Below are 25940 nucleotides of genomic sequence, written 5' to 3' on the forward strand. Positions count from 1 at the left end.
TGAGTAATGTATTACTTGGCCTGTTTTTATTTAGTGTTTAATACATTTTTTCTTTCATTTTTATAGGAACAATTGGATGTAGCACTTTCCAAAATATGCAAGAATTTTGATATCAATCATTATACAAAGGTTCAGCAGGCTTACAGGCTGCTTGGAAAAACACAGGTTAGTACTTCTCTTCTGAGGAAGTCACAATGAATAGTCATATCACAGCATGAAGCTTTGAGTACTGTGATGGAAATTTATTTTCCTAATGGTTGTGGTTTAATCCCAGGCGGCAGCTAAGCCCCACACAGCTGCTCCCTTCCTCCTTCTTGGTGTGATGGCAGTCAGAGGGCAGGCAGGTATTCGGTCATCCCCAGGACAGCAGGACTTCATCATGTGTAACAGTGACTTGTGAAGACAAACTTCACTCTGTTCTGTCTTCTTGCCCCAGCTTTTATTACTGAGCATGGCACCACATGTTATGGAATATGCCTTTGGTCAGTTGGGCTCAGCTGTCCTGGCCATGTCTCCTCCCAGCTCCTTGTGCACCCCCAGCCCACTCTGGAGGCTTGGGATGAGAAGCACAAAAAGCCCTGACCCTATGTAAACCCTGCTCAGCAATGGCTAAAACATCCCTGAATTATCAACAATGATATATTTGTGCTGAATTATTTCCAGCACAAATCAAAAACACAGCCTCATGCCCCATTCTAGCTACTGTAAAGAAAATTAACTCTATGCCAGCCAAAACCAGCACACTAATGCTGATGGATCTTGCCAAATATTTGTATACAAAGGTTCTTACAATGTTGACATAATTTAACAGTACTTGCTAAAGGTAAGCGGTGTGTTACTGCAACATTTAGTTTTTTGGACAGGTTGTAACTGGAACAATTGCATATTTCAGCTCTGTTTATACTGCTGTTTGCACTATGCATTCTGTTGGGTTACGTGAATGCTATTTTTTATAGCTAGGTCTGTTTTCTGGGTTGTGCACCACCTCTGCCTTGAATATTTCCATTTTATATTGTAGTGTTAACATGATAGGAATGGAACATGTGAGGAGATAGATTTTTGCAGTAAAATACATCCCATGGCATGTCAAACACATACTGTGGACATGTCCTGAAAGTTACATCTGTGTGTGCCTAGGGCATTTTCTGGGTATATAAGAGTAAACCTAAGTTCTCCCATGGGATGGGGTTCTGTTTGGTGCACTGCCTCGAGGCTTCATATTGGTTTGTTTCTCTGAGAAGGCAATTAACAAGTCTCCTTGAGAAGTTAGGAAGTATGGGAGCTGATATCAAGGTCTTGTGAAGTAAAGGGGATCAGGAGACATGAAAGTCTTGGAGGCATGTTTTGTCAGGGATCAGTGCTTATAATACAGGCTGAACGTGGTGGTGCTAGTGTAACAGGAATTGATTTACTTAGGGAAGAGATTTCCCCAGAAAGCTTTAATTGCTAAAGATCAAATCAAAGCACCTGTCCCCTGATGGAGACAGACAAGAATCCCAATAATTTTTTATTATGCTTGACTTTTTTAATGCTCTTTCAAGATTTCAGGAGCATTTCTGATATAAGATTGCCTTTCTTGGGTTTGTTTTAAATTTTTGTTTGTTTTGCATCTCTCTAATTAGAACCTTTCTAGCAAAGTTGGGTTCTTTTTTTCCTGGGCTGACTGTAATAACAGTGTAGCTCTGCAATAGAATAGAAATGGATTTATCTTTCCATACTTTGTTAATGTGCAGAACCATTGGAATGCCTAAAGACTGCAATGTAAAATCAGGGGAGAAGATTAATTAGACTTGCTTTTTTAGTGCACTGTATTAAATTTTTTACTTACTGAACAAAAATAGATACAATGCATTCACTGCATGTCAAGGGAATGACATGTTGGGAAAGGCAGATATTTGTTGGAGAGGAATGAGATTTCTGACAAAACAAAAGTGTTATTTGTTACTATATGGTTTTGCTTGCTTTGTTCCATCGTAGAGTGACTTGGTTATCACATTCTTTTTATTACTAGTAAAGTACATATTTTTAACTTGTCCTTAAAATAGTTTAGTTGCGTTGTTATTCATCTCTCTCCCATATTGACCTCTTCTCGGTAAACAAAATGTCAAGATCCTTCAGTATCTTCAGTACTTTTCATTATTTCATTTGTCATTCTGTTTTCTTTGGCTTCTTCAAGTTAGGACTAGCTATAAAAGATGGGCTGTTTTCAATAGATTTCAGCAGAATTGCTTCTTCATTTCTTATGGAGTGATTGAGTTCTCAGCTCTTGTGAGTAGCTAAAAATGTCAAATAGGAAGCAGAGAAACTGAACACTTTCAAATCTGCTGATTGCATGTACGTGAAAACAGTGAGAAAATTCAGTTTCTGAAATGGAATAATGTTACATACAGTTTATTAAAAACAGGGACACTTGGGAAACATCCTCACCTGAAACTCAGACATGATTATGGCAAAACTAATATGTTACATAGTCATTAGTCCTTCATACGTTACTTTTCCCTGGAAAAGGTAGTCTTTTTTTTTTTTAAACAAATGACTTTTTTTTCTACCAAAAAAAGGAGTTTTATAGGAAATTTATTTATATGATGTGCATGTCCTTCTGTAATGCTTAATTGCACTTTGGGTTCTTCACTCCTGAAAGTGAATGAAGGTTTTGTAATCATGCTTTTAATTTTTCAATGATTGCAAAAGAAATATTTTTGATTTAGTTGTCAGTTTTTCCAATGGGAGAAAGAGCACAAATCTCAACTAATTTCTTTTTGACACATTATCAGTGATTAGGAGGGTAAATTAATGAGTGAGTAAATTCTATAATTAGCTATATTATATTGATATTTACTAGTGACAGTGTACAAAGAAAGGTAAATTACAGAGAGAAGATGGCAGAGGAAATGGATTTTACTTGCAATATCTGAACTCTTTTATGTGACCAAATTGTAATATTGCCAAGATCTGTGTTAGGTATTTTTAAGAGAGATTGGAGGATATACTTACAAGTGTTCAGTACTGAAAAAGATGACAGTACATGTCAAAAGATGATGGCTAAGAAATGATGGCATATGACAAATTGAATTTTACTACTTGATTTTATGTTACTCCATTTCTTTCAGACAGCAATGGACCAGTTACATATGCACTTCACCCAAGCCATTCACAACACCGTGTTTCAAGTTGTTCTTGGATATGTGGAGCTGTGTGCAGGAAACACAGACACCAAGTTTCAGAAGTTACAGTACAAAGACCTCTGTACAGTATGTAATTCTTGCATATATATATGATTTTTAATCTGATTTTTTTCACTGTTATAGGTGTACCTTTTGTCAACAGGGACTCAGTTGTTAACCCTGTAGCTAATCTAGTTTCTTAATACCATTTATGATTATTTGAGATATTTGTTACTCATAACTTAATGTTGATTTTGATTGCACTAAATTTTAGCATCTTGGAGTTACTGTGTTACTGTGTGTTATTCCTCCATCTAACAAAGACCAACATTTCAAAATGTATGTGTCTTCAGTATACTATACTAGTTATTGGAATAGCTTTTATTTTTGAACTTTATTCCAGTGCATTTAGGTAGTATTCACAATTTCTCTGATGCTGCATTTCAGTAAGAATTCTTGTAAAGATTCTAATTAAATTGGAGTCTTCCCATTATTCTTGGAGTCTTCCCACTGTTCTTGACTTTGTGTCATTCACATTTCATTCTCACATTTAATTTTGCACTTTTGATACCAGGATAAGGGACAGCTATAATATTGAGATGTGAAAGCCTGATGATAGACAGATTATGGGCTGGGAATATACATATATTTTCTTCTACTACAAATTTTAAGTGCAGTTTCTTGCATATTTTGTAATGTTGTTAGAATGAATTACTGTAGTTTGAGTAGCATTTTTAGTTCACTCTTAATTTTTTCACTTGGAATTTTACTGTTACACTCTGAGAAACTTTCTAAAACTTCAGTGGTGGGGAAGAAGAATGTGAGATATTTTAGATGGCTCTAATGTTTAATTACAATTTGAAATTATGTTTCTGTCTTGAATGTTCTTTAGGATGTATATTTCAGTCACAGACTAAGCCTTCATCATACTTCAACTTAAGGACCCACTCCATCAGTTGCAATCTGTCAAATTAAAAGACAGTTACAAGGAGATTAAAGTTCATATTCTGATCCATTTTCTGTACTTTCACTTCTCTTATCTCCTGGCATCATGTAGCTGCCACTAGTAAACAGCATATCTGTATTGTAAACCATTTCATTTTAAAGAGATGCCTCTTTGACTTAAAATCCTTCTATAATCTAAGAGCCTTCATATAAAGAAAACTGTGATAAGCAAAACAAATTTCTTAGGATTAATTGACTTACTCATTATGTTAATGAATACTTAAGTTTCCTGGTAGTTGGTATCTCCACTTCACTGAGATGAATTCTAGATGCAGAAAGCCAGCAAACCCTGACCTTTGTTCTCCAGACTGCAGTCCTTTTATTTTCTGCTATAAGCCTTCAGAGTGTGGTTTTATTTTTGTTTCTTAGTTTCTGATGAACTTTTCTTTCAAGTTTTCCTCTTTTTTTTCACTTTATACTTCTGCGTGCCTAGTTTATTTTTCATTCCTTGCTAGTACTAATAATACTAAGCCCGTTTATTTACACTTAAAAATGACTACTGAGCTTCTGACCAATTCTAAAATACAGCTTGTGTGTTGCTGTTTGTCCTTCTACTTGAGTGTATGGAGGGATCTTTCAGGTACTTGGAAATAGCACATTTTTAATGCACAGAAAGAGAGTGGCTTTAACTGCATGGTTACAAAACTATTACCTCATTATTTCGATTAGTTTTTTACTTATGCAAAGCCTTAATGAGATGATGCTTAAGTTTATATGACCCTGCAATAGCTGGTGTTCTCTATAAGAGGAAGGTACCTAGATTTTGAGACTTTATTGTACTATGAATATTGCTGTAATTGCATTGACATTTCTTTTTTTATTTTTCATTACTGTCTTGGTAACCATTAGACATATGGGGACAGGCTGCAGATGGGAAATTTTGGTCTCTTACAAATCATGTTCAGTGTTGGTTGTTACCTGTTGTAATGCACTTGTGAAATCAGGTTGCTGAATAAGATGAGGTATCATAACAATTCAATTTCTAACTTCCTGTAGAAAAAACCAGCAGGTTTTTATCTCGTGAATTCAGTTGTTGGCAAATGAATTGTTTAAGACTGAAATATGAACCCTCTTTCTCTTTGTTAAATTCAAGTGAGAACCCTCTTCAGCCTGTCTGTGCTGTTAAGCCAGGATGCACTTAACATGTAAAGGCTTTTGGGGTACTTACTCTGATTAAGCAAGGAAAGTCATATAAAATTGAAGTATTCCTTTTGAGGCAGGTATTCCGCTGTGTGTTTCTAAAAATCTATCAGAATGAACTCCTATAGCTTATTTCCATTGTATATGGGTAGTGGGGGACTACAGTGGCTTTTTTCTTTGTTTTGTTTGCATTTTTTGGAACTCAGATACTGGGTATTATAATAATGTGAACCTTTAAAAAAAGAATAATGTTTTCAGAAATTCTTAAGCATTTAGGAAAGTTAGTGCCTGTACACTCAGAGTCACTGTTTCATTGTTGAGTGTTTCTTTTCTTAGCACTATGCCATGCTGTTACATATTTTGTCTTTGAATATTGCTGGAGCAGGGCAAAGCTTGGCTGCTTCAGTCTCAAGTTTTGATTTTTTTTATTCTAGTATAAGCTCAAAGAAATTCAGTTCTTTCCTTAGTTGAAATTGAATTATCTTGTTATTTAGTAAGTAATCCTTTCTTCCTGTCCACCTGAAAGACAGTATGTCTTCAGGTATAGTGAGTTGCACAAGCAAAGTTTAGATTTTAGGTACTAGAAGCTGTGAAATACAGTAAGAGTTTCATTTCCTGATAAGTTAGTGGAGAAAATTGCTGAATCAGCAAGTTCATTTGATTAAAAAAAAAAAAAAATTAAAATCTATTTATTTAAAGATCAAGATCAATTCAATGGGGTATTTGCCAGGAAGGCTTCTCTGTAGCCCTGAAGTACAAAAGTCTGTGTTGTTGAACTGACATACAGGGTGGCAGCATCCCTCTGATAGGGAGATGGCCTTACTTCTGTATCTGTGTCACTGTAAAATAAAAGTAAGAGTTAACATACAGGCCAACTGAGAAAATGGAAGAAAAAATGCTAACAAAAACACTTTATACTTTTGGACAGCATTTGATTGCTTGACCAAAATCAGGAATCTGTCACTTCTTAAAATACATTTGAAAACCAAACTGATGTATGTCAGCTCAGCTGTATGAATTTGGAGAGTTTGTTATGGTTTGTGTTGCTGCAGGGAACACAATTTTGAAGTTTCTCAGTGCTATTTTGTTGTTCTGCAGCATATTACATCTGACAGCTACATTCCATGCCTTGCTGATCTCTGCAAAGCCCTCTGGGAAGTCATGCTCAGTTACTACAGAACAATGCAGTGGCATGAGAACCATGACCAAGATGAGGCAGCAGTTGTGTCTTCTGGTAAGAAACTGCTGGAAACAAAACGTCTGATATTTGGAAATAACTTTTCTTGTGCTCAAGTTATTAATTTATGTGTTGGTATCTTTGTGGTCTTGACTCAGTGCCTTCAGCATTTTTGCTGAGCATGTGCAGTAAGGACTAAAGCACTCACTGGATTTTTTTACTCTTCAGTATTAGGTTAATTTTTAAATGAATATTTGTGTGTGCCAGTCTTGCAGATATAAATAATTTTATTTTAAACAGTGCTTAGCAGAAATGTCCTTCCTCTATTGTGTGGAATCTTAAAAAATGATAATAAAAAATTTTTTTTTAGTAAAAAAATTTTTTTTTATTACTGCAGCTGTTTTTTGAGTTGAAGCCATTGCTTAAGATAAAAATTTTTATAGCTACATAGATGTAAAATTCAGAGTTGAAATATTTGCTTTCATGATGCACTATGCAAAGAAAGATTCTAAAGTTTTGACTGAATTCCCAATTCTCAATAATATTTACATTTACAATTTAAATAAGTTAGTATATCTATGTATAGTATATAGTATAAGATAGTATATAGTACCTTATATAAAGAAGATAACATTTTTTGCTTGTGTGCATTTTCCTGTGGTTTTTGCAGGTGTAAAATCAAGCAGGTACTATAAAGAACTTATTTCATGGAAAAGTGATCACAGTAGACTCCTGATTCAGCCATATATGCTCTTAGAAAACTAGTTCCCTTAGTGACATTACTTGTGATATTGTGAGGAAAGAAAATAATCTGCACTCTAAAGCCTTCTACAGGAACCATTGAGCCTAATAAAGTGATATATACAGTCAGATAATAATTTTAGATGCACTGCTTTTAAATGCATGCCAGAGTGTTTTGGTATATTTACTACTAACCTTCTGTCACTCAGTTTTAATTTTCTGGAGATATGGCTTAGCTACAGTGTATAACTGAAATGTAGTGCTCTACTGAATCACTTTTTCAAATACCTTAGCAATGATAAAGCACACAGAAGGGAATTTTACAAGTACAGTTAAATTTCAGAGGGACTATAAATATCTGTTGTTTTATTTTCTAAAACTCCCTGCTTATTCTACAGTAATTATTAAAACTGTACATGGAATTCTCATTTCATACTTATTGATTTAATGGCTGTGATATGTGGTAAAGTCAAAGAGTAAAATTCCTATGGAATGAGCATGTATGTCAGAGGGAACCAGGGAGGCAGTTCAGGAGATCATGCTGAAGTTGTTCCTCAAGTAAGCCCCATAGATGGAGCAGTGGATGTACCACTATGGCTGGCTTTTATAATTTTGGGAACTCATGGCTATCCCAGTATTGTCCTGCTTAATCTCAGCACTCTTAGAAAGTACCTTAAATGTGTCAAGGGACTCTCGATCTTAGAGCCCAACTACAGCTGTAGAAATGAGAAGCTGGACTTGAAAGACATTATTTATAAAGCTGTTTGTATTCTAGTAGTAAAACTTATCCAAAAAAAGTTCTTGGAAAGAGAGAATTAAGTATTTATAGGTAGAACATGTTTAATCAAACTGAAGATAAAATTAGTGAACTAGAATTATCAACATAACATGAAATGTGTCATATTTAATGAGCTGCTACTTTGTCTACGATTTTGTTGTTTCTTCAGTAAACAGCAAATTGCTGTAATATGGGCTTTTATCCCTCAAAATAAACTACTTACTGAAAATTGTCCATTACACCATTTGTTGTGGTCAGAGCATTATTTATGTTCTTAGTAAAGAATCAAACAGAGAGTTTCAAAAGGACCTATGCAGATAATTTTTGCCTTCCCTGCTCAAAGTAAAGTGCACTTTGAAGTCATACTGGTTTTTGTTAGGGCTTGCCATATTCTGCTGAATTTTCACATACCATGAAATTTACTATGATGTTGATGTAATTTACATGTGTTAATGAGACTGATTTAACAGAAGATTTGAAAGTGAGTGGTAAAATGATCACGATGGCATTTAAACTCTTGATTTGACATATGTGATCCTAGGGGTAAAAGTTGGTAACAGGTCTACTATCTGTAAAAGATTCAAAGAAAAGCAAGAAGAAAAATGATGTGGGATGTAAATTCAATTTCAACCATTTTAATTTTCAAAATATTTTCTTTATAAGAGTAAATTCTGTGCAAGACCTGCTTAGTATTCAACGAGTGAGGCTAGAAGACAGAGATTTGATTGAGTCCTTTTTTTTTCTTTTCCTGTACTATGCAAGGATGAAACAAAAGCCTTTTGTTATGACTGAAAGCTGCCTTTTTGAATTTTGAGAAATATTGAAAAACCTGAAGAATTATTGTATGTAAATCAGACATCTAGAATAATAACTCCTGGGTGGTTTTGATCCTTATTTTTATGTCTAGTTATGAATATTTATGTGTTCTCTACTTGTTGCAAATTCCTCAATGCAAACTGTGTAAACACTTGTGCAGTTCTTGATTTTCAAGGAATTTATCCTAAGTTAATGTGTTTGCACATGTGAAATTTGCTGCAGTGCAGTTCATTGAAAAACTGGAAACAAGACCTCTTAGTATGACTGGCCATAAGCCAGGACTACTGGGAGACTGACAGATAGAATATTCCATTGATTTTTTTTTTTTTTTTTTTAGTGAACTATAACATCTATATTGCAGTGTCTGTTCAACCATTCCTTCATGAATGGCAGTTCATGAGTGCAGGGACTATGGTCTTAATCCAGAGAGCAGGTCCAAGACACTGACTTGTTTAGCATTGGCTCCAGTCTGCAGAAGTTTAAAAGAGAGGAGGTTGCAGAAACACACGAAGAGTGTGCTGTGGCTAGGATTGCTGGTTTTGTTTCCTTGAACAAAGTCTGGGAAAGGTTAAAATCACTTAGAGATTTTCTGTTTATAGAAATTGGATTCTTAGACTCTTCCTGTTTATGTTTCATTTAATCTTCCATGGAAGATCAGGAAAATGCTTTTATCAGAATTATTACTTTCAGAAGATGAGAATATTTAGATATTAATTTTGATTTATGTAGGCCGTGGTAATATTTGTTTTATGATTTTTCTTTCATAAGGAAAATATTTTGCATGCCCTGCAGCAGTAGTTATAGCATGGGATTATGTTTAGGTCTTGTTTGCACATAAAGCAGCCTTTTATCATCTCATTTTGAGTTATTAGGGTAAATTCTCAGTTAACCTGCAAAAGCAGTCTCAATGTCTTAACACCGGAAGAAGTTGAGCACAGATTTGCAGCCTTGAAAAATGAATACCAAAATTTCTATACTGTGTTTTATTCTGTTTTTAATTTTGATGAGGAGTTACTCAATTCACAGTACTGGAACTTTTACATTCTTGCTGGTTATTATGTTGGTTTTGTGTTCTTGTGTTCCAGCCTTGTGGGCAGACATTTTAACTCAACTGGCTAGCCAGTTGTTCTTGGTAGTGTTTGTATGTTCACTACTGTAATCCCTAGTTTACAGGTAAAGCTTTCTCAGTGTTTGATAAAGTTAATAATTTTATAATATTCAGCCACACCTTATGGCTCCATCTGAGAAAAATCAAGCAAGACCAGCATCCTTCTCATTATTCATATTCCCCAAGTCTGATTTTTGCATTTAAATGGAGGTACAGATGTAGAAGATAGCATATTTTTGTTGTTCCTGTTAAACTTATATAAACGTTCTTATACTAGGCAATAGTTCTTGTTCTGAGAAACATACTCTGGAAAGGTTCAAATCAGAAACCAGATGGTTGATGAGGAGAAGGATAATGTATATGACACTCCACTTACAAAGAGTCTGGCCTAGGACTGGGAGAATGAGGCAGTGCTAAGTGCTGTTTATAATTGGTGATTGTTACAGGAGGTTTACTTGAGGTTTACTTGACAGTGAGCACTGGATGATCTGAAGAAGATACAATCAAACCACGAGTCAGACTGCTGTGCTTTATTGTTATTTTGGTTTAATTGAATTATCAGTATCTGATACAAGTCATAACAATCCCTGTTAGTGGATGTTTTTCCTTTCATTCTCTTAAATATATGGTAGTCCAGATAATGGTGCAGGGTCTGTTTTGCACACATCTGAAAAGGTTGATAAAAGTTTTGTATCCAGTGCCCCTTTCCTTACTGGCCTCTTTAATAAGGTGCTCACAGTATTAACATGATATTCATCCAGACTGCAAGGTCTGGATTCAGGGCAAGGCATGACAAGGAAAGAGCATTTACTTTGTTGATAAAAATTTCTTGATGCTGACAAATGAGGACATATGTATGTTGTTTATGTTTCTGGACTCTTCTTCAGTAGATAACAGAATTAGACATGAAAAATTGCTCTTTTCTCTGAGGAAGGTGAAACTAAGCCAGGAGTTTTTATGGAAAAAGCTGTGAAGCCTAGTAATAGAGAACTGCAAGGGTCAGTCAGGATTAGCTCTCACTGTGATCCTTGCAGTACATTACTAGCTAAGGAACACTACTGGGACAGGTATTTGGTGTGCAGGTGATGAAACTCTCCTGGTCTGCATTTGCATATAATGATTTTATGCTTATATATGCATTATTAGTTTCTGTTCAGAAGTTTAGAGCAAAGTAGCTCTTCTGGGGTTTGCTTAATCAAAATATGTCAATAGCTAAGGAAATGTAATTCTGTGTAGGATAACTTTCAAAGCTTTTGAAAATATTTACAATGCCTTTAACCTGAAGTTTCAGATGGCAACAATGTGATTGGAACTGAAGAAAACAGTTTTGACCGCAACTATGTAAAAAAGAAATTGGAGCACGGGCTTTCACGAATATGGCAGGTATGGGTTTTGAATATTGTTTCCCCTAAGTATTTATTCCCCCCCACTTCCACCTCTCTGGTATTAATTATGGTTCTATCTATACTAATGTTCTTAAAGAATTGTCTCCAGGTTGGTTTTTTTTAAGTGGTTTATTTAGATATGTATGTCTCAAGACCATGGGAATACAATTTCTATGACTCAGTGGTTGAAATACTTCCAAACTCTGTCAAGATACCAGAAGATAGTAACAGGACTTTTAGTCTGGTCCCATTTCTTTCAATCTGGATGCTGCCACACAATCTGTTTTCTTCTCATGTGCTTTTTCTCTGTATACTGCTTTATAATTCTGTTATAACCATAGCTATGGAGAGCCTGGAGCCTTGAGAATCTGACTGGTTTTATGGTATTCCTAATGTGATTGCTGGATCAGTTTGGTGTCAACCAAAATATATGATGAAGAAGCTAAGTTCTGTTTTTGCATTGACAATAAAGCATCTAGGATTTACTCTATCTGTGTTATAGAGTGCTAAAGAAACTGATTATAAAATTATTTTTAAAAAATTACTTATGTTACAGAAAATGGAATTATATTCTAAATCTCAAAAAAAATTTATAAGCGCAAGCAACAAGTGTTACTGAATGAGGCACCCAGGCCTTTACTTTTGTCTTCAGTGTATTAAGTACACAAAAACTTGTTTGTGTTTTGTAGGATGTTCAATTGAAAGTGAAAACATATCTTCTGGGAACAGATCTGTCTAACTTCAAATACGATGACTTCATATTTGTACTTGATGTTATCAGCAGGTACGCTGGTGTGGTCGTAAGACCTTTTAGTACGTGGCCACAAACGAGCTCTGATGAGATAGCACTGTTGATTAAGGCTGATAAATGCATTTTGATGCCAATGTCATTCAAATATGCTGATAGCTTGAAGAACAGTTCTTCTATATGTGAGAGTTTATGAGGATGTATTTAAGAGAGGTAGCATGAAGTGCTTTGCTGCTTAAGTGTGATATGATTTCAGTATTGTCTCCTTTTAAGTTATGGGATGTGCAGCAATTTTTTCTAGCAATTTTTTTCTAAAAGCTTTTAAAGGGAGTCTGAGTCAAGCAGAAATGTATTGTGTTACTACCAACCTGTACAATATCCTGTTTTCGTAATAAAATGACAGATTGGAACTGTGAACTGACAGCTTACCCTGTGTAGCAGGCTCTCAAAAATGCATTTATTTTGCTTATGGCTCTTTGTTTCTATGTGTATGGCACACAGTTGTAGGATCTGAAGGAAAATGAGGTATGGGCTTCTGTGGAATGCAACCTTAATATTGATATGTAACATTGATGCTCTGTGTTTATGAAGATACATGTACACTCACAGTTGGAACAGCAGTATTAAGAAATCAAGAAATATGTCTAAACTTTGTTTTATTTCTCTAGGTTGATGCAGGTTGGAGAAGAATTTTGTGGCAGTAAATCTGAAGTTTTGCAAGAATCTATCAGAAAACAAAGCGTTAACTATTTCAAAACATACCACAGGTGAGACTAGTATATGTGCAGTGGATGATTCTAATGACATTTATTGTTGTTGGGTAAATGCTTTCCAAAGGAATTCCACTGCATCATGTTCCTGAGGTTGACAGTGAGGTTGATGTTTCTTGAAGAGAATAAGGCTCTGAGCCCCGGAGAAGGGGAGAGGATAGAGAAACCTTTGCTTCCACTGGGTTTGTGGAAAACTGTAGTTCTGCAGCAGGCAGGCCAGATAAAAATGAGCAACTTTTTATTGTAGAATTGCAGTAGTTTTTTGGGTTGCCTTCTGTCTGCTGACATCCTGAGGAGGAATGCCTCTGAAGTGTTAACTTTGTAGCAAAATTGTGTCTTCTTTTTCTATGCTGTTGCTTAAGAAGACTCATCATATATGACTATGAAATGTTTTTTTCAATATGCAATTTTATCTTGCATCAAGTAAAATATTTAGAACGGAGTCCATCTTTTTGAATCATGTTTTCATGACTTGTTTGTTGGCAGGATCTAATTATATTTCAATCAGCTCTGTTGTCTTATCTGAGGCCAGTCGTGTGTTGTCATGGATGGGCATTCTCTGGACTCAGATATGGTATATGGCTCTAACAGCATCAAGACTTAACTTTCTATTTGTTTGTTTTTGTTGCCTTGATTTTACAAGTGTTTTGGTTTGGGTGATTGACATATTTTTAATTTTAGTTGTCTAGCATTACATTCTCTCTGTGTGTAAAAACTAAGAAGATATGAGAAGAAATACAGCCTTCCATGCTTTAGGAATCCTAGATGCTTACTTTCCTAGTATTGATCTGTTGTCCTGTTTTTGGGGGCTGTCATACAAGTAATACATCCAGAGCTATTTGAAAAGTCTGTGACTTTCTGCCTAAAATGCATGACATATGAAAATGATGGCAGGAAAACATGAAACAGTGTCAAAATTCAGAAGATGAGAAGGTGGTTTGGGATTTCTTCCAGCTTTGGTAGTTTGTAGCTAGGAATTCTGAGCCTTCATCAGATCCACATTATATCTTGTCAGGAGATGACACCTATTTTTATTTCTTAAAATTTTCCTGAATCTTAAACTGAATTTCATGAACTGATTTTGGTCTACCTAACCATCTTTTGCTACACTTAAAGTAAAATAAAGTTAAGTAAATATAATTTATAATTATAAATATAATTATAATATCAAGTTAAGTTAAGTTTAAAAAGTTTAAAGTTTATAATTATAATATAAAGTTAAGTAAATATAATTTGACTGTTACGGTTTTGCTTATGTTAAACAGCTTAAGAAATCACACTAATTTTCTGAATTATCTTAGAGTAAAATAAAGGTTAAGGAACATTGATGGAATATATATATAGAAATAGTAATTTTTTGAAATAACTTGTTTTTTTAAGATAATGTAATTCTTGTGAAAATAAAATGAAATATTTATTGACATTAATTAAATTTTATGAAATCTTTTAATACTTTCTGCATGTTTTATGCTGCATGGGTATTGTGAAAATTAATTGGCTGATGTTTTCATCCTCAGAAGGAAAAACATGAAAACCCCCTGTCTCAGAGCTATATCCCCTAAGGTGTTTTATATAAAAGCTTTAAGTATCTTGCCTTTTCAGATCAAGCTAATGTGGCTTTCACTTCTCTTGGGTATTTAATTGGAGGGGGAAAAAAATCAGGAGTGCTTTTAAGGCTTCATTAGTAGATGAAAGCTACATGGAGCTGAAATGCTTAGAGTCCAGGAGTAATCGGTTCTTTGTGTAATTTGACATACGTGGCCTCCTGGGCAGTGTGGTGTTATAGAGAACTGCCAACATAGAGAAAATATTGAAAGGAATTGGCTGTGTGATGCAAAAAAACATAGAGGAGAGCATAGTACTAGAGCATACAGGAAGCCCTTTGTTTTGGGTGCAAGTTGGTTGTTCTGATAAATCAGAATGGGCTTTTGGCAAAAAGCATCAGTAAGATGATTTTTGAAATGTAATTTACTTTTTATACTGATACACTTGTAAAAAGGTGTGTCTGATCACTTAAGCTTTTCAGAGAATGAATGCATCAGGTCTTCATGCATTCACCTTTCTAGACATATATGCTGGTGAAAATTAAGAGCATTTCTTCAAGTACTCTGTCAGAGCTTGGTTTCAGATTTGAAATGTTACAAAACCTGTTGTGTGGCTTTTAAATGTTTGCTTTTTTATGACTTTCGCCTTAGTCTCCCTCACAAAGACTTTTAATCTCTAATGCTGGTTTTCACAGCATCACTATCTGTTGTTTGTTGGCTTTACTGTGAGAAGATCTGCAAGCTATGCCCTGAAAATAGCACTTTAAGTCTATTTGTATTTAACTGGTGAATTTAAATAGACACAGCAAACTGTAGTCACCATTCAACACATTGCTTATCTCATCATGGCAAGCAAATTTTAATTGTAGTGGTTGTTGTAGTTCATTATTGAAGTTGTAGTAGTCCTAGAATATTTTATTGCCTAATTAGAAACCCAGTGCATAATTTACCAACTGTTGCTTGTTAAACAAAACAATATGCCCTATATTAAGAGGAAAAGATAGAGCAGTGTGATCCCAAAAAGCATTCATTGGTGTCTTTTCCTATATGTTCCATTTATGTGGCAAATTTTTTTCCTTCTTAAAGATGTTTCTGCTTATGGCAGAGTGGAGGCTTTTCTAGTGATTAAAAGCAACAGAAGAAATGCAGAGATGTAATGGCTTGATTACTTTTCCTTATTACTGTATTGATACCAAAGTAAAATTAAGCTATGAAGAAAATTAGAGATTATTAGCCATTTAAGTTTTTTCTTTGAAAAGTTGAGATGTCTGTGGAATATCAGTTCTTTCCACTTCCCTTTGCTCTCTATTGGCTTCAGTGTCTTTGAAGGAAGCATCTGTCTTATGTGAGCTCTCAGAAGTTGTTGTGCTGCTAGTGGAGTGTTTATATATACTATATTACTTTCTACAGTTTACAGAGGAAAGATCCAGTATTTCTGTGTGACTGTAGGTGTCCCTCTATAATTTTTAATGGTTTTGACTAAAAAAATTGGTTTACAAATTTTGGAGATACCTCTGAAGAAAGATATTCTTTGGGACTGTCATAAAAAATACACTGCTTTGGTAGCCCCAGCACTTGAGTGGTTTGTCGGTTAGAAGAAATACTTAAATACTTGTTTTAAAGTGTAGCTTCTGTACAGTTTTAGAAGGAATTTTTCACTGCAGAAGTGAAGTAATTGCCAGCTTTGTGACTTACTCTTTCTGCCAATTAAGAGTATTCATTTGTGTTTCAGAACCCGTCTTGAAGAGCTAAGAATGTTTTTGGAGAATGAGACCTGGGAACTTTGTCCTGTTAAATCAAGCTTTAGTATTTTGCAGCTTCATGTACGTTCTATGAATAAAATATACAGATATATTAATGCTTTAATAATTAAGAGTCACAGTGTTCTAAGAAGGAGTAAGATCCATGAACTGCTGTACAAATGTTTTTAATGGCTTCTAAAAGCTTCTCAATTTTACTTCATGGTATTAGAAATTTAGGAGTCAAATGGTTTTGAAACAGTAGTGTCTCTGTTTCAGGTAGGCAGAGGTTTTTATGGAAGATGCTAGAGTTGTAAGCATAATGATAGCCTTTATTTTTCCTGTTTCAATGTGTCTGTTTTTCATTTCTAAATTATTTATTTGACAGTAAGATACTAAAACATGAGTGCCTAAAAGTAGTTGCATGAGCGCTCACTGGCTTGTACCAATTTGGCATCTGTTTCTGGAAACATAGGTCATATGGCTGACATGGGAAAAAAATGTTCTTCTGTGGTGAAGTCCAACTGAAAGCAAGTAATTAATTACTGTACTCCCCTTCTAATCATGTGAAGTGATTTTTTTGATTTTTAGCATGTGGTGGATGAAATTAACTTGTTTTGCCAAATAAAACATGATGCCTGTGATTAAAGCTATAATTAAAGTTCAGAAATGTTTTAGCACAGCAATGTTAAGCAAGATCATTGTGCAACTTCTGTGGAATTAACTGTAGCAGTAAACAGTAGGCTACTGGATCACCAAAAGTAGGGAGGGAAAGGAAGGGAGAACCCTCAGTAGCATCCAGTAGCAAAAGAAAGAATATTTTTATTGAAGAAATGGAATTAAAAATCCATACATACAGCTCAAGGGACTGTGGCAGCAGAAAATGGCAGAAAGTTACTGATCTGTTAAGCAAACAGAAATCTAACATTGTAGTCCTTTTAGCTGCATGTGTTTTCATATTTAAACCTTTAGTTCAATGAAAATGTATATTTTGCCATTATGAATATCAATAGCTAGAGTTTAATAGATAAAAATGGTATGTCATCTGAGATAAGTTGTGTTTTTTAGGAAAAAAAAAAGTAAAATCATACCTTTTGGGTCCTACTTGGTCCATACACTGGCAAGAGTTTGTGCACTCACCCAGTGATCAGAAACTGTGCAGTGGGTTTGAGAAGTAAAAAAATCTGACAACTTTTTAAAATTAAAGTATCAACAAGAAAATTTCGTTAGTAAATATAGTAAAATACCAATAACTTGTGTAAAGAAAATGGCATTTTTGGATATAATTTAAATCTTTTTTATCTCTTTATTTCTGTGAAATAAAAAGCGAAATTAGTTTTCACCTAGTTTTAGACAGTAAATACTTTCAGAATGCAGATGTATTGCATGTTGTAGCAGAAAACTTCTAAAAGTACAAAGAGAAGCCAACTTAAGGTTGCCACTTTCAAGGTTAACTTGAGCCAGCATGAAAAGCATGTTTAAATAAGCAGCAAAATTTGACTCAAAGTTAATTGTCCACAAGTTTGTTGTTATCCTTTGTCTTTATGGAACTGGAGTCATAATGGCATTGAAAATGGCTGATTAAAAGGTGATTTATTTCTGTTGGTAGGAATTTAAGTTCATGGAGCAGTCGCGTTCCCCGTCGGTGTCACCGAGTAAGCAGCCTGCCTCGGCAATCTCGTCATCAGTAACGCTGTTTGAGCAGTACTGCAACGGAGGAAACCCCTTTGAAATTCAGGCTGACAGCAAAGATGATGAGACAGAAGATGTGTTAGCTTCCAATGGGGTATGGACTGTTTCAGAAAAAAAAAAAATGGGCAAATAGTGCTTTCAGTAAATGATGATTTATTTTGTGTGGCAATGATGGCAAAGTGTCTTAGTACAAGAATCTGTTGCCTGCACTTCTGTGCTGCTTTGCTTTTAAAAAGTGCCAGAAAGCCAGGCATCCTGTTCAAAGTTCAGTTTGTTTTGCACTGAATCAGTACTTTTTTTCCACTGAAGTCAAGCGTTACTGAAGGTTAGAAAGACATGTTCCACCTAAATTAGTATTTTTCCTGGGGTTTAAGTTAGCTTTCTTTGTGGGGGTAATTTTGTCATTTTAGGACTTGCTTTCCGGCTTCATAGGAAAGAATCATTGTGGGTTGCTTCTTTCGTTGCATTTGTTTGTCATGGATTTTCTGATGTTTATTATATCATTTTTAGTTGTAATTTAAATGCTCAGGACACTCTCTTTATTGTGGGTTCTATAAAACTGAACAATAACTGTGTGAGGTTTTTTTTAGAAAATCTAGTGGTGGTCAAATGTGTTTCAATGTAAAACTTTGTACCATTCTTTTAAAGGCTACATTAGCATGTTTTTGTTTCTTTTGTTACTGTTTATCCCTTTGATGAATGATGTTTTCTTGGCCTTAACTTGTGCTACTGAGACTGGATCACATCTCAAGAGCAAAAAAGAATAATTGCTGGTTAGTGGTTTCAAACTTCTCTGGTACCTTGCAGGCTGCTGCTAGCGAACACGAGCCTACATTGTTCCCATATTTTTTGTTTAGTGACTTGTAAGCAGCATACTTACACTTGTAGAAGGCTAGAATTGTCTTCATTTCTTTGCTATTGATATGCTGAGATGTTTTTATTTCTCTCTGCACATTTTTATGAGATATGAAAACTCTGCAAACAAGTTAGGACACACCTTCTTTGGTTTTTCCATTTCTAACATTTTACCCTTCAGAATCTGTTTCTCCTAGCTTGAAGAAAAATTTAAAAGACATTGTCTTACTCTATACTAAGCTTTTGCTTTTGCAAACATGAAATCATTTGATGAAAAGGTAGGTAGTAAATGCTGATGATCATGTTGGAAACACTGTTTCGTTGGTTTTTGTCACACTGCTGCCTTCTGTCAGTAGGACAAGTGTCACTGAGCTGTTAGTGTTCAAAGGGACCTCGGCACAGACACTGCAGACTCATGCGAAGTAATAGTCCTGCAGGTATTACTGGCACTTTGAAACCTGCATGAATTACAGAACTAAGTGTAAACCAGAAAGAAATGGAAACACAGGGCAGGTTAATTAACTTGTCAGCCAGTGTACAGGACATCTCCCATCTGGTATTGGAATGAAGGTATTTTATGACTGAGGTGACTGTACTCTACAGATGACCATCCTACTTTCCATTTTGACATTTTTAGTCTCCTCTCTGCATTACTGTCCCAGAGGCAGGGTAACTGAGCTTCTTGTTAATAGATCCTTTGAGATGGGTTAGAGTGAAACAAGGATGAATGATTGGTGTTTATACTTACATATAAATGGCAGGTTTATTTTAGAACAATTTGATTTCAGTGGAAATGAAGTGTGTAGCTGTCTTATCTAGCATGTAATTACTATATCTATAGTAATATAACAATATAAAAGTATCAAGATATAACTTAAGAAATATATAAAGAATAAAAAGGAAGAAAGGATAAGAATAGATAGTAAATAGAAAGATAACACCACTTGTGGGTCCAAGTGGGACTTGGTTTTTGCAATTTCAATGTCCATTGGTCAAAGTGATAGCCACAGTCTTGATCTGTTTGGGCTGAGGGAAAACCACCAAACATGAAAGTTCACTGGGTTAATAGACATTCATGTTCAGGGGGAAGAAGCCATGTACCTCCCCTGGATGGATGTTTCTTGCTGTTTGCTGCAAAACTGTGGATCATGTGTAATCTCTGGTGGAAGACTGCAGAAATGCCTCTGGGGGCATTTTGGGGGTCTTTGATGGTTTGTGGCCTGTTCTAAATAACTTGACTGCTGTTTGGCTTAGTTGAGCCAATTATGCATTATCAGAAGGGATAAATACCTTAAGGCTTATGTGATACCTCCTCATGGGAAGGACATTGGTGTGATAAAAAAGCGTTATCCTGTCTCGCAGGATCTGTTTATTTTTGACTTTTTTCCTTATTTGGGTCAAAAATGGTTTGTTGCTAAACAAAGGCTGTTTTTTCATGGTCATCCTCTGGTGGTGGGTGTGCACCTCCTCTGTCTTATGGAGATCAGAGGTTTTGCCAGCACACAGTTGGTGTATGCAAACCTGGCCTCAGCAGAGCACCTGCTGCTCTTGCAAATTGCCAATTGCTTGAGCCATTAACCTTTAATATTTCAGTCTGTCACTACTGTCTGTTCCATAGTGCTGACATAGAAAGAGCTTCTGCTCAGAAAGTAGAAGGTACATCTATTTTGTTACTCTTTACATAGAAAGATAAAAAATCTGCATAGACAATGCAGGATAAAATTTTTATTGAGGTTTTGTGTTTCCGTGTCTTGATTGAGCAGTTAAGGTGGAGGCACATTTTAGCACTGAAAATTGAAATTATTTCAGATGGAATTTTGTTTCCAGAGAATGCAGGCATGTTGCCAAATGTAGCAAGAAGTAGCATAAGGACATAAGGACATAAACAGTTAATTTACTTGCTAGTTTATCTGTAGGATGGGAAGAACTGTCAGGATTTCTTTTGAGAATTTTAGAGTCTTCTTAAGTCCTTAGTTGTTGCAAAATGGGGCCCCTAGACCAAATCACCTCAGCTCAGTGTCTGGAGCTTCAGTGAGATGCTTTATGTCCCTTTTCTGTAGCTTCTTAAAATGTCTCTGTTGTGATACAGTTAACTTCCAGTATTGTAACTGTATTCTGTGTATTCTTCAACTATGATGAATCTTACTGCTGCCTGTGTGTTGGCTTGGGTGGATTGCCTAAACACTTGTAACTGATTATAGCTACAAGATACCTGAATTAATGTTGCCACTTCAAAATTTTACTGCACACTGTGCATATTTAAAATTGATTTATAAGGTCTCTTCAGACTGAGGTCTATATTTAATAGTTGTAAATTAATGCATACTCTAAAATACAAATTCATTTGTCTCATAAATAGCAATTCCAGATCATTAATAGCATTAGATTTAGGAGACTTAATATTTTTCCACATTAAAAAAAAATTCTCAAAGTCCCTCTTATTCTATAATGTTAAGACAATGTCAACTGACAGATTCTTACTTCAATGTGAATTGTGGTTAACAGTTTGTAGTCAATTTATCATTTTACTGTCACTGGATTTTAATTGAATTATTATATATTAATGCATAATAAGTGGTAGTAATTCTCTGTGCTAATGTTGAGCCAATTAATTAAACTGTGGTTCTTTTTGTCCTTAGTCAAGGCTGACTTTGGTTCGTTTTTCAAATAAACTGAGCTGTTTTCTTTAAAACTTTCCTTTATCTGAAATGTTCATGAGGCAGATATTTTGCCTGGGATTACTAATGGTCTGAATATTTCTTTCGAGTGTCTCTTAATACTTTCTTTTTTTTTTCCACCTGAGCTGGTTTTGTTTTGAATTTTTTGTACTGTGGGGTTCTTGCTTTTATAACATAGTGCTTTCTATAGTGCTAGTCTATAAAACTCTCAGCAACTTGGGGCCTGGGCAGGCATGATTGAAAAAACACGTCCTAGTGTGTTTTGGCTGTCATTTTTAAAGAATCCTGGAACTAGAGTGTGTTACCTGTGTCACTATTGACTGTGTGTATAAAGTGACTTCAAAGCAATGTATGTGTTAAGGAAAAGTTTCTCCCTTCAAGTGCAGGTGCATTCTGTCCAACTGCAATTTATTTTTTTGGTATTCAGTTCTTTTCTTAATTAAATATGTACAATATAAATAAGTATTTTTGTGAAGCAATAGTTTAGTTCTTCTTCCAATAATAATTAAGTATTATGCAGTGCCAGGTTGGTTTTTTTTTTTAACTGCAACTGTATGGATGAATTTTGGTGATTTATTACCCTTTTTTCAGATTTAAAGCAAGTAATAAAAGCTCAAATATGCTTTGTGGTACTTTATACATCAACTAGAAAGCAACACAAATTATCAGTAGCTGAAATAGAATGATGTGAATATTTACTCAATCAACATAATATAATTTACCTGCTGCATTTTTAAAGAACATTGTCAGCAGCCTCTCAACCAGCCAAATTATTTGTATCCCAATCAAGGTAAAAGCAAAAAAATGACCAAAGTGCAACATTAACTGAGTGACAACATTATAAGAAAAATAATGGTAGTCAATTTGTTACTTTCTTTTTTTTTTTTTTTAACAGTATGAGTCAGATGAACAAGAAAAAAGTGCATATCAAGAGTATGATAGTGACAGTGATGTTCCTGAAGAGTTAAAAAGAGATTATGTGGATGAGCAGACAGGAGATGCCCCCATAAAAAGGTAAGTAGGTGTGTGTGTGTCCTTGGTCTAATTCACATGCTTTTCATCTCAGTATTCTAATTAGTTCAGTTTCTATCATCTACAACAGTGGAATAATAATCAAATAAATTTTATGCTGCCTGCACAGTTAGAAGGCTCAGCACTTAGATCTCCAGAATGATGAGGAACATTAAACTGCTCATCATTATTGCAGACAAAACATGAAGAAAGGAACATTTTGAAAGCAGATAAAGGCTCTCTGAAGCAGGCAGTGGAAAACTGGTTAGTAAGGACAAGATGTTAACTGAATGTCCTTCTATAGCGGCTGCTGTGTATATGTGTCATTTCTGTTGTGTCAAAAGTAGTTGTTTGCAAACAAATGCTTTGGGTTTTGGGCTTCTGCTTCTTCATTACAGTAAACTACTACAGGTTAAGAAAAAAATTAGATTCTTCCATAGCTTGAAGACAGTACTTTTGAATTTTGTTTTCTTTTTCTGTAATACACACACATATATATATATATATATAAATGAACATACATATTTTTTAATGTATATAAAAATTATTTTATTTATATATATTCATATAAAAAGGCCAACTTTATATCCTTTAAGAGGATCTGAAAACAAGTTTCTGTCTAGGACACTGTACATCTTAGATGTACATTCAGACTTTGTGAAGCATGCTAACATTTTTTTATGTAGGGTTTGCAGGACGACTGGAATGCCATCACTTGGATCAAAGCAGAGTAGTTGCAAGTAACTCTTTAGGATAAAATATTGTTAGCATGGTTCTTTCTATAAGGTATATCATGTAAACTGCCTCCTTTCAAAGAAGTGGTAGAGATATAGTTAAAAATTCCTTAATTGGAACAAACGAGTTGCTGTCCATAGATTTGTGCTATGATACTGAAATTTTTGGAAGAATATAATTTTGAGGTATAGTAGCTGGCAGAGGGTTTCTCTTACAGAAAATTAAAATGTGTCTGGTTGGATAAATATAATTGAGTGCAACTTCCTGCATCTTTCAGGACTAAAATTTGTGAAAAATTCAATTACTTTTTAGTTATCATCTTCCTCAAAATTGCTTCTATTTCTAGGTAACTTTCAGCTGTGGCTGACTAATCTGCCTCTGTTTTGTTGTGACTTGTGTTATTTTTATTCTCTCCATGAATTATAAATTTGAGTCAGAGTGATTAAAAGGACTGTTGGGGTAAGACAGAGGCCTGCAGATCTTCAGCATTAGAATAAAAGTCAATAATTCCTTTCTCTAGCACAATTCTATGTAAATTAGGTCAGGCTTCTTTCTTAAATGTTAGAATCCTAACCCAGTTGTGCTTTGGCATAAATAAAATTCTGCACTGGAAGACATACTGTCATGTGAAAGGAGGGGAGAGGAATAGTATATTTTCCACTAAATTTCATTTGTATGTCTTTGAATATTTTCACATTTTCTGTATTTTCTTTTGTTTTCTTTCAAGTGTTTCTCGAGAAACTCTGAGGAGCAGAAAGAGGTCAGATTATAACCTCAATAAAGTGAATGCACCTATTCTAACCAACACTACACTGAATGTAATAAGGCTTGTTGGTATGTAGAATAATTGTAGTTTTTTATAAGTGTTTTTGATTTTTGTGCAATCATGGATTATAGCAAATATGTTAAATTATATTTAAGGCCCTGAAAAATATATCTACTTGGGCTCTATTTCTACTCTTTGAAAATGTTAATAAAATAAAGTACTAAACAAATTCTTTAATTAGATAGACAAATTTGCTTGTAGACAAATCTTGAAGAGTTATTTTTATCTGGAAAATTAATCTGCACGCACATGTTGGTTTTAACCTATAATGTTAGTTTATTTGTCTGAAATATTGAATGTGTTAGAAGAGTGGAGATAGCAAGCAAAAAGATTAATGCTCTGTGTTGCTGATGCATTCTATGAAATTATTTATTTTAAAGTAGAGTAGTTGCAAAAGTAAGAACTTTCGAACTATTTTTTTTCGCATTTCATTATTCAAATTCTTTCACTCAGAATAATTGGTTTTACTACATAGAAGTAGTAATCTTCTAGCAATCAACTAGAAGAAAAGAACTCTCTCATACATCCTAGTAATCCCTAGGGAGTTTAGGGAATCTCTATCCCTGGAGGTCATCAAGATGTGACTGGACAGGCTGCTGAGCAGCCTCATGTCTTCACATCTGCTCTGAGCAAGTGGTTGCACTAGGCCACTTCTTGAGGTCTTCTCTTGCCAAACTTTTCTATGGAAACACTGGCCTCCGATTCTAGATGTGATGGGATTGATTTTTCATGATCATGCTTTCTGTATGGTGATCTAGATCATTGTATGATAGCAATTTTCTGCTACTGACTTCTGTTTTATTTATAGAGAAGGGGAAGTAACTGCCTAAATTTGTCTTGAGTAGGCAGGAGAGAGAGGAATTCTGTGCATGTTGCATTAATGAGGTTTGCCTTCAAAGTTTGAAAATTATTATTGTAATTCAGAGTAAGCCCTTTTAAAAAAGGTTACTCTAACACCTGGTTAGCACCTTTTGCTGTCTTTGAGGGCAGCATGAAAGTCAGGAATTAATTTTCTAAATTTTTTTTGCAGAGTTGCTAAAACCTTTTTTTTCCTTGAGCATTTACCGTATAGATCTGAAATGAGAGTTCATTCTGTTGTGACTTTACTGTAATTGATCTGTGACTTAGGTTGATGAGATTTGTTTGCTGCTTTCTGCTTTAAGGTTTTGCTCTTAAGAAAATTGAGGATTGAATCTAGAAACCTCTCTGGGACTTTCATGCAAATTCCAGCCTCTGTCCCTGCCATAAAACACTATATCAGTAGATGAAGCAGTAGTTCTGGTTTTCCAGTTTTACATAATGAGTCCTATTAGTGGATTATGTTCATAACCCCAAGATTAACATTTTTTAAAAAGCTCATATATATACTTTTTTTCTCCTTCTGAAATTATTATTATTTCTCAATTTTTCTGCTGTTCGAGGTGGTTTATATTGTTTTGGTAATAAGTGAGAGTAGTGCTATTTGAAACATGGAGAGGGACCTCCTGCAGGAGGAAGATGTCATTTAGTACTGCCTGTAAATACGCTTGTTTTGAACTTCAGCTTAAAAACACTTCTGTTCCCACCACTCATTCTAACAGGAATTATGTTTCAGAAACCTTGTCAGCCTATAGAATAAAAAAAGAAATAATCCTCCTATTTTCTGCTGACTTGATCTTACGACAAAAGAAATTTTGAGATTTAACAGATCGTTTTGTTTTTTGATGCATACTGCTCTGCTGTTTTTACAGGAAGCAATCCTATTTCTTCTGTCTTTGATTTGCCAAACAGTATGCCAAGATTTCTAGTGTCCCCTGTATTTATCCACCAGAAACTTAAATTTTCTGCTCTTGTTGTAATCTTACCAAAGTCATGTGCAATACTTCGGATGACATCTTCCTGCATTGTCTAATTCTTATATCTTTGCATCATGGTCCTAAGTTCCTTCCATTTTGCACCTCTTTTGATTTACAGCTTCCTTGTACTGGTAGTGTAATGACCTTGTACAGCCAGCAGATCCTTCACTTCCCCAGTTCTTTTCCAAGAGAT

General features: G+C 34.8%; 1 protein-coding gene across 2 annotated transcripts in view; it reads left to right on the plus strand.

Moving 5' to 3' along the window:
- VPS50 (VPS50 subunit of EARP/GARPII complex) overlaps positions 1-25940 on the plus strand; it is a 79684-nt gene that overhangs the window by 23099 nt on the left and 30645 nt on the right. For both annotated transcript variants that reach the window (XM_088161667.1, XM_014875636.2), the window contains exons 11-20: positions 67-165; positions 3111-3251; positions 6408-6543; positions 11215-11312; positions 12004-12098; positions 12731-12829; positions 16109-16199; positions 17725-17901; positions 22236-22354; positions 23814-23920. In XM_088161667.1, the coding sequence (XP_088017793.1) occupies positions 67-165; positions 3111-3251; positions 6408-6543; positions 11215-11312; positions 12004-12098; positions 12731-12829; positions 16109-16199; positions 17725-17901; positions 22236-22354; positions 23814-23920 (1162 nt within the window). The remainder of the gene's footprint in view (positions 1-66; positions 166-3110; positions 3252-6407; positions 6544-11214; positions 11313-12003; positions 12099-12730; positions 12830-16108; positions 16200-17724; positions 17902-22235; positions 22355-23813; positions 23921-25940) is intronic.

The sequence above is a fragment of the Sturnus vulgaris genome, chromosome 1 (assembly GCF_052056855.1).
Source record: "Sturnus vulgaris isolate bStuVul1 chromosome 1, bStuVul1.hap1, whole genome shotgun sequence".
In the NCBI taxonomy this organism is placed as follows: Eukaryota; Metazoa; Chordata; class Aves; order Passeriformes; family Sturnidae; genus Sturnus; species Sturnus vulgaris.